General features: G+C 59.8%; 1 protein-coding gene across 1 annotated transcript; it reads right to left on the reverse strand.

The window, feature by feature from the left end:
* Positions 1-4,873: 4,873 nt before the first annotated feature.
* LOC135978661 (uncharacterized) lies at positions 4,874-7,844 on the reverse strand. The gene is made up of 6 exons (XM_065579527.1): positions 7,559-7,844; positions 7,060-7,163; positions 6,582-6,702; positions 6,201-6,280; positions 5,673-5,778; positions 4,874-5,463 (listed from the first exon to the last, which is right to left on the reverse strand). The coding sequence occupies exons 1-6, from the start codon at positions 7,580-7,582 to the stop codon at positions 5,296-5,298; spliced, it is 603 nt and encodes a 200-aa protein (XP_065435599.1). The 5' UTR covers positions 7,583-7,844; the 3' UTR covers positions 4,874-5,295.
* Positions 7,845-8,673: the final 829 nt, after the last annotated feature.

Consider the following 8,673-nt stretch of genomic DNA (forward strand, 5'->3'; position numbering starts at 1 on the left):
AGCAAGTGTGAAAAATCGGGACAGGGGGTGGGGGATAATAGGATCCTATAAGAAAAAGACCCAAAAATCGGGAGTGTCCCTATAAAATCAGGACATCTGGTCACCCTAGCACACCCCCAGGGAGTGGCGGGGACCCACAAAAGTGAAACGGAGCTCATTAATAACCGATCAACAGCATATATGATGCAATGTACAGAATATATAATTTTATTTTTTATATAGTTATGGAAAGTAAATAATACATGGAAGAAATTAAAGGCTTTTTTTCCCATTATTTTTTTTGTTAGTCATCCCTGCCGGGGCCCCGCCAAAAATGTTCGAATTGGGCCCCGCCCTTCCTAAAGCCGGCCCTGCTGGAGAGAACAGGAGGATTCAGTCAGCAGGGGCTGCCGATCCGTCCCATTCACCAGGGCTGCCATCCTGCGGCTTCAGCGTTAGTGGCTGGGGTGACTTGGGGAAAGGTCTCAACCTCCCCACATCCCACTTCACTGCTGCCAGAATCCCTCCTGACCCCCCGCTACAGTTCCCTCCCTACCCAATCTGGGTGGGGCTGGAGGAGAGGGGTCTGAGAACTTGAGCTGTGGATTGGAGGTGGAACAGCTGTCAGGGGCACTGACGGGGGAAGTGGCAGGAGCTCCCCGTACAAGGAGGGGGGTTGCCACTGGAGGTCACTAGGAAGGACAACAAGACTCCATCCTGGGGGTCAGGAGGGGGAATCCATCCCTCAGAGGTGGGCAGGGGCTGGGTGGAAATGCTGCTGGTTCCAGGGGCCGTTAATCCCCCCTGATTCCTCGGAGGCGTCTGAGTCTCAGACAGGTTCTCGTTCCCTTGCAGCAGGAGGACGTCACGGCCAATGTGATGCACCAGCTCCGTATCATGCGGCACTTGCGCCAGGTTCCTGAGGCGCTGCAGGGCCTGTGCCTCTGAGGCCACCAGCAACTCCCGCTCCCTGCTGCAGGTACTGCTCTCGCTCTCTGTAAATTGGGAGCTAGTGGAAGGGGAAATGGAGCCCCCTGGCACTCACAGAAAGCTGATTACAGAATGAGCCCGAACTGAGAGGCACCATATCCGCCCCCCTAAAGAGCCAGACTTCAGTGGTGATACAGCCCAGCTGGGGTAGCAACAGAATTGAGAACGAGGTAGGAAGTTCAGAGCAGCAAGGAAAGCCTGGAGGGGAACTTGAGAAGAGAGGTTGGAAAAGTGCAGCAAAGAGAAAGGTGCAGACCTAGCTGTTGGGTCCAGGGCCCTGGGCTGCTATCAATGTCAGGGTGGGACTGGGTTCCCCTACCGGCCCCAGAGGAGGCGGCGTACACGCACCTGGAGAGGGTTCCCAAGCCCAGCAAGGGGGCTACAGGCTGAGCAAGTGCCCCAGCGATGGCAGAAGGACTTCTGTCTGTGGAAAGACCTCTTTGGACTTTTAGTGTGAGGCAAGCTGGGCCCCAGAAGGGTGGACTAAAGGTGGTGACCTGGCCGGAGTTACCAGGCAGAGAAACTGCCGTGGTGCTGGAGCGACCATGGATGGGGGACGCTAGCCCAGCGAGAGGGCTGTGATGCCATGCCTGGCCGCCAGGGGGCACCTAACGATGAGTAGATTCATTTATGATTAGCATAGTTGGCAGGATTGAGTTCCCCCTGTGATCCGTGAGGGAAGTCTTGGTTGCTGAAGGAATCATAGAATATCAGGGTTGGAAGGGACCTCCGGAGGTCATCTAGTCCAACCCCCTGCTAAAAGCAGGACCAATCCCCAGACAATTTTTTGCCCTGATCCCTAAATGGCCCCCTCAAGGATTGAGCTCACAACCCCGCGTGTAGCAGGCCAATGCTCAAACCACTGAGCTATCCCTCCCCCAAGCAGGTGTATCAAGGGACCAAGCTGGTCGCTGGATTTCCCACTTCAGTTCCAGGGACTGGCTAAGCAGCCAAAGCAGATCTAGGGGTTTCTCCAGCAGCTCCTAGAAAACCAACAGACGCAGAAGGAAGTGCAGGTGGAGCTACAGATGCAGCAGCAGCAATACCTGTGAGAGATCCTGCAAAGGGAAATCAACCCAGGATCTGCTATGCCCATGGACAAAAAGAGCAGAGAAGGAGAGCATGCCTGGGCTGTGCTGAGAAGGTTAGCCCAGGGAGAAGGGCATGAGAAAGTGTACAAGCGTGGCCTAATGCCAAGATGGGAGCAAGAGTTCTTTGTTTGGGGGCAGAGAAGCAGGCCACATCAAAAGACACGGCCTGCTTAGGAAATTGCTGAGTGGCTGAACGAGGGGCCAGGGCCCTAAGAAGTTAGAAAGAAAGGAGAAGGAGAAGGTGTCCTCTGACACAAACCCCCATGAGGCAGGCAAGGTGGAGGTGGCTGGGGTGGCCATGGACCTTGCAGACCCTCCACCAGTATGTCACAGAGCTACTCTCTGTGGATCACCCCGCTCAATGAGTGTTCATTCTAGGAAGCAAGCCGGCTAGACAGTAAAACAGCAGAGGCTGCTCCCAATGCTACACTCGGTTTCTCAGAAATGAGTAGACTTTATGGGCAGAAGAGACCGTTAGAGCATCTAATCTGACCCCCTGCATATCACAGGCCTTTCTGCACCATATGGGGCAGGCAGAGCTCTGCCTGGGCGCAGGGGGAATGGGATGGGGGTAGATCAAGGAAATGGGGGAGGAGAATGGGTGTGAGGGAAAGAGCTCCTGTCCCAGATGAAGGAATTTGGGGGCAGAGGAAAGGACCCTGCTCCACAGAGAGGGGAGAGGGTTTCTGTGAGTGCCAGGGGGCTCCATTTCCCCTTCCACTAGCTCCCCATTTACAGAGAGCCAGAGCAGTACCTGCAGCAGAGAGCGGGAGTTGCTGGTGGCCTCAGAGGCACAGGCCCTGCAGCGCCTCGGGCACCTGGCGCAAGTGCCGCATGATACGGAGCTGGCGCATCACATTGGCCGTGTCGTCCTCCTGCTGCAAGGGAACGAGAACCTGTCTGAGACTCAGACGCCTCCGAGGAATCAGGGGGGATTAACGGCCCCTGGAACCAGCAGCATTTCCTCCCAGCCCCTGCCCACCTCTGAGGGATGGATTCCCCCTCCTGATTCCCAGGATGGAGTCTTGTTGTCCTTCCTAGTGACCTCCAGTGGCAACCCCCCTCCTTGTACGGGGAGCTCCTGCCACTTCCCCCTCAGTGCCCCTGACAGCTGTTCCACCTCCAATCCACAGCTCAAGTTCTCAGACCCCACTCCTCCAGCCCCACCCAGGTTGGGTAGGGAGGGGACTGTAGCGGGGGGAGCAGGAGGGATTCTGGCAGCAGTGAAGTGGGATGTGGGGAGGTTGAGACCTTTCCCCAAGTCACCCCAGCCACTAATGCTGAAGCCGCAGGATGGCAGCCCTGGTGAATGGGACGGATCGGCAGCCCCTGCTGACTAGGGTTACCATACGTCCGGTTTTTCCCGGACATGTCCTGCTTTTCGGCAATCAAACGCCTGTCCGGGGGGAATTGCCAAAAAGCCAAACATGTCCGGGAAAATGCCGGCCGGGCACTTCCCCTCCCGCGGCTGCTCTGATCTGCTCCACTCCTCCCCTCTCAGACTTTAAGAGCCGAGCTGCCCGAGCCAGCGCTACCGGCTTCGGGCAGCCCCCCCTGCCTCCGGACCCCCAGCCGCCAGCCAGGCACTTCCCTTCCCGGGCTCCAGCTGCGCTGGGGAAGCGCCAGTCGGGGGCGCAGAGTCTGGGGGCTGCCCGGCAAACCGTGAAGCCGGTAGCGCTGGGGCAGCCCTTTCCCCATGGCTGGGAGTGGGAGGGAGGAGGGGGCTGAGTTAGGGCGGGGAAGGGGCGGAGTTGGGGCGGGGCTAGGGGGTGGGGAAATGGGCGGGGTCAGGGCCCGTGGAGGGTCCTCTTTTTTTTATTTATTAGACATGGTAACCCTACTGCTGACTGAATCCTCCTGTTCTCTCCAGAATGGGTCCAGCCTTGCCAGCAGCAGGACAAGCGTCCCCTGCCCATGTGCCTCAGCCCTGCCTGGTCAGACGCCATCACCCGTCAGTCCTTGGCCTCCCAGGCTGCCAGTTATGGGAGCAACTCTGGGTGGTGGCTCGGGTGACACAGACACCAGACCACTAGGAATTGGGTGCGGCCCTGTGGGACAGGAGAGTCTCGCAGAGGGCACTTGGGGGACTCTCCTGCCCTTCCCAAGAGCGATAGCACCCTGTCCTAAGAACGTAAGTCTGGGATAAAGCAAAGCTGGTCATTAATTAACCTGGCTAAAGAGCTGGGTGGAGCTGCTCCGGGGACAAGCTGGCTCGCTCCTGCTCATGGAGGTGAATTCATCTCCCTTCCCAGGAGCACCTGCTCTCCCTTTCATTCCCCACCAGGCTCCTTGTGCCAGGCCAGCGAATGGCCACAGGATGGGAATGAGGCCTGGGCCCCGCCCCAATCTCCTGAGGCTAATGCAGCTGCTCATCTTTTCCCCCATCAGCTGCTGGGTTTCCCCCAGGAGGGAGTAGGTGACAGGGAGAGAGAGACACACACATTTGTCCTTCTGGTTGCAGGGCTTGTGTCCTTCCAATCCCATTGGTGGCTGCACAGTGGGCAGAGTCCTCGCTGCGTGCCTGGCCCAACAGAATTGCAGGGCGTGGTGTGGAACACAGAAAGTGATAGAGAGACTCATCCTCCAGCCGGGGTCAGTCTCGGAGAAATTGGCTGGGGTCCCAGTCTCACTCTTCTAGCGGGTGCCATTTCCCAGCTGGGTTCCTTACCCCTCTGGTGCAGCAGCAGCTGGTAGAGCCGGTAAACCCCCTCCCTGGCCTGCCGGCTGATGTCCTTGGCTGGGTCACTGACGGACAGAGCCAGCTGTGCCATGTGGTGACCCATCCTGGGGAATTCCGCGGAGTTCTAATGGACGGGAGAGGGAGAGGGGACTCCATCAGCATTTTCCTGTTAGCTCCCAGTCCCCCCGGGCCAGGACTCTCCTTCCCCTCAGCCCCTCTGCAGGAGATGCTAGAGGATAGGAGCTAGAGCCAGACCCTTAATTTCCTCTGCCCCCAAGGAAGCCTGGAGCACAGGGCTGTGGACAGGGCCCTCCATGAGGACTTGCTTCCCCAGCTGCTCCAGGATGACAGGGAGGCATGAACCTGGAGCACAGTCAGAGGTCACTTATGTCAAACTCAGGGAGGGTGATGGTGAATCTGAGCAGGGCCGTGCTGCTCTTAACGGCCCTGGCTCTCTCTCGCGGCACCCTGGACATGATCCAGTAGTTAATGTGCTGTGGGGAAAGGAAGCATTGCACTGACTGCCCTGACCAAGGATGCCCACTGGGGGCCCGGCTAGGAGGACAGACTGGAAAATGGATCTAAGAGTGAAGGTAAAATTGCCCCCACCCCTCTCATCGGGCTCACCTCCAAGATGTACTGGAGCCTGTCGGTGTCTGGGGACTCTGCCAGCAGGTTCCCCAGCATGGCGTCCAGGAGGTCTGGCAAGACCCTAGGCAGATCCTGAAAGCAAGGGAGAGCCATGGGTCAGAATTAGGGAAACTGGGGCTAAACTTGCCACAGGATGGGAAGTGGGGTCTCTGGGAAGCACTGGTGAGACCCCCAAACACATATCCTGGCCTCTCTCCTTCACATCCCACTGCAGGCAATTAGCAAGGACTCATGGCAGGATGACAGCTGGCTCTTCAATCCATGACTTTAGCATGATCTACCTGAACTTGGGCGGTGTCCTTCTCCATGCCCAGGGTGAAGACGGCGTGCAGGGCAGCTCGGAGGAGGTGGGTCTCCAGCTCTGGCTCCAGGGCAGGTGTCATGGTGCTGGCAAGAGAGAGGAGCCGGTATTAGACTGTGCAGTACGGGGATGGGACTGGCACCAACACGCAGGTGAAACTGCAGGGAAATAGGCACAGGCTGGCAAGAAGGGAAACTGAGGCACCGAGCCAGGGAATGACAAGGCCAAGGTTTCTCACACAGACAGTGGCAGGGCAGGAATAGCCCCTGTTCCCTGCACCCTGCTGCCCCTCCTGTATCTGATCCTGGGTGTGAGCCTCTCCCCAAAGCCGTTGCAATGTTACTGGAGTGAAAAGAACAGCCCAGCCAGGAGAGAGTGAACCTTCCCCGCACCTCTGCCAGAGGAGCCACCCTTGGGCGGTGACCTGGGAGTGGGAGGGGCAGTGACTCCCAGCCCTGGGCCTGAGCAGCACTGGGGTTAGGGGAACCGGGCCGGCGGGTCTCGGTACCTGAGGTTGCCCACAGCAATCAGGGAGTTGGCGAGGACGGCGCTGGGTGGAGAGTTATCAGGCAGCTCCTCAATGAGCTCCTGTGAGACCCAAAGGAGCGTGTGAGATTCGGGCCTCACTGACACTTCCCAGTGAGGAGATTACACAGCCAGGGCCCCACACAACCAGCAGGATCCCCCCACCTGCCCCCCACTCCTCCGATTCCTGCCCAATAGTGACCACTCTCCGAATTTCTCCCGTCTCTTCTCCCCAGTCTTCAGCCCCAGCAATCTCTGCCCTCAGCTGCCCCTCCAGCACCAGCCATCCCCCATCCATTGGCCTGGGGAGACCCCTGCCCCTCCCATGTCTCTGTCCTCCCTCTGGGCGCCGTGTCTCGCTCACCACAATCCTCTCCGCCACAGCCGCCTTGCAGCAGTGCGGCTCCAGTGTGTCCTGCCCTCTCTGCTGTGCAGCGAGACGCAGGGTGGATGACGTGCAGGAACACGAGCTGCTGGGCCTCCTCCTGCACCCACCAGGAGTGGGGTTAGGGGAGAGAGAGCCAGTTAGCCAGGGACCTCCCTGCCCCCACACAGCAGCTGCAGGACTCAGGCCTGAATGGGGGATAGTGGGGACCGGCCCATTGTCCAAATCACCCACCACTCCACCACAAGCAGGGTCAGGAACTGGGACAGTGCCTGTGGGGGGAGGAGACCCGGCTGGTGTGTGACAGACACCCCCACCTCTGGGGTCCCAGATCATGGAGGAGAAAGGTCCCCATTAGGGCTGGTGGATCATCAGGGACAAGACCCTCTGCAGGGGGTCAGGTGCTGGGAAGGGGCAGGACAGTCTCGGTTCCAGCACAGCTGGGGAACGTTTGTACCTTTTCTCCGTCTTGGAGCTGCTCTCGGCTGTTATTGAGAGCAGCCTCCTCTGTGGCCACGTCCACCCATTCCTCCTCCTCGTCCCCTGAGTCCCTGGCGGTCCCTGCACCAGGGAGAGAAGGGGACAGGGTGACGCCTGCTGCCACTCGGGGGAAGGACAGGGGCACGCTGGGGCAATGTGTCCCCTTCCCACCTCCGGGACCCAGGGCAGATCGGGCCCCACACTCCCCCGTCTCAGTGATGCCTTCAGCCCCCAACTCCTGCAGGAGCCCATAGCAAAGAGACCCCCCCACGCTGTCCTGGACTCCCTGGGAGGTGCCTCCCCCCAACTGGAGCACCGAGGACCAAAGTGGCAGCATCTAGTGTCAGTGGGGTTCATGTGGCTCAGGCCAGACCCCTGGGCTGGGGATCCGCCCCCATAGCACTGATCGAGGGCCTGGGCCCAGGGTGTTCACAGCCCCGCCCTCACCTCTCCCTGAGCCCAGCCTGACTCCTCACCTGGAACAAAGCTGCGGCGCCCATCGGCCTCGCTGCTGCCCGAGTCCCAGGCACTGCTGCTGTCCCATGGGAAGCGGGCCGAGCTGCTGGTGGTGGGACAGGGATCCTCCACCTCCTGCCCTGGGGAGGCTGGAAGGTCCTCACTGACCGGGCCGGGCGATGCCTCCTGCTGGGAATCAGGGCTGGGCTCCTGGGGCTGCTGCTGCCCACACAACATGTCCCAGAGTCACTCTGCCCGGCTCCCCTCCTGCGCTGGGTCCTGCCTGCCCAGACGCAGCCTGGCCCAGCTCCATTTCGACCTGGCCTCTCCCACCTCGGCGCCTGCGCTGGGAGAGGGTTTTCTCCGCCAGAAGACTGGGCACTTCCACCTCCTGGCCTGGCCGGGAGCTCCTTCCCCGCCAGTGTGGACAGAGGGGCCGCTCTGCTCCCGGGGAAGATGGCAGCTGCTTCCCTCAGGCTCTGGAGCCACCTGCAGAGCCTTCTTCCTGAACATCCTCAGGAGCCTGGCCACCCTGGAACCGAGCGGGGAGCGGGCGTGAGTCTGGGGTCAAGGCAGCCTCTCACTAACCAGCCTGTTTGGTCCCTCCCCATCCCTGCCCCAGCCAGAGCAGCTCCTCCTCCCCCCACAGGGGTGCATGTAATGCAATCTACACGCACTGGCAGGAGTTCATTGCATGATCTGCTCCCAGCGTTCCCCCTCGTAACCTCTGGGGCTGCAATGCCCGGGGAGTCTCCTCCTTTTCCATCACTGGGCTCAGTCACTTTGGACAAGCAGCTCCCTCCTGCCGTCCCAGGCCACACTCCCCCCCAGGCTAGAGAAGGAACAGAACCCAGGAGTCTTGACTTCTCCTGGGAAACCATTCCCCAGGTCAAAGTCCCGAGGCAGAGCAAGGCCAGGACCCCCGCCTTTCCCATTGATTTCCTTGCTCAGCAGCTCACAGGGTCTGGCCCAGCTCAGAGACGCTCAGCCTGGAGAACGGTCTCCCACAAGGGAAGCGTTGGGAGCCCCATTGCTGGGACCTTTCCAAACACACTGGAGACGGCTCTGGAGAAGCCCCTCCCCGGTCTGAGAGCGAGGGGCTCCTGGGGGCGGTTTGCAAATCCAATCTCCTTTG

This window comes from Chrysemys picta, unplaced genomic scaffold (assembly GCF_011386835.1).
Source record: "Chrysemys picta bellii isolate R12L10 unplaced genomic scaffold, ASM1138683v2 scaf374, whole genome shotgun sequence".
Taxonomy (NCBI): domain Eukaryota; kingdom Metazoa; phylum Chordata; order Testudines; family Emydidae; genus Chrysemys; species Chrysemys picta.

Bases quoted from the DNA above. Each gene is read 5' to 3' on its own strand.
- LOC135978661 (XM_065579527.1), bottom strand. From the start codon at position 7,582: ATGGGCGCCGCAGCTTTGTTCCAG. The intron at 6,703-7,059 runs GTACAAACGTTC...TGGTGGGTGCAG, and splicing joins AGCTCCAAGACGGAGAAAAG to GAGGAGGCCCAGCAGCTCGT. The intron at 6,281-6,581 runs GTGAGCGAGACA...TGGGTCTCACAG, and splicing joins CTGTGGCGGAGAGGATTGTG to GAGCTCATTGAGGAGCTGCC.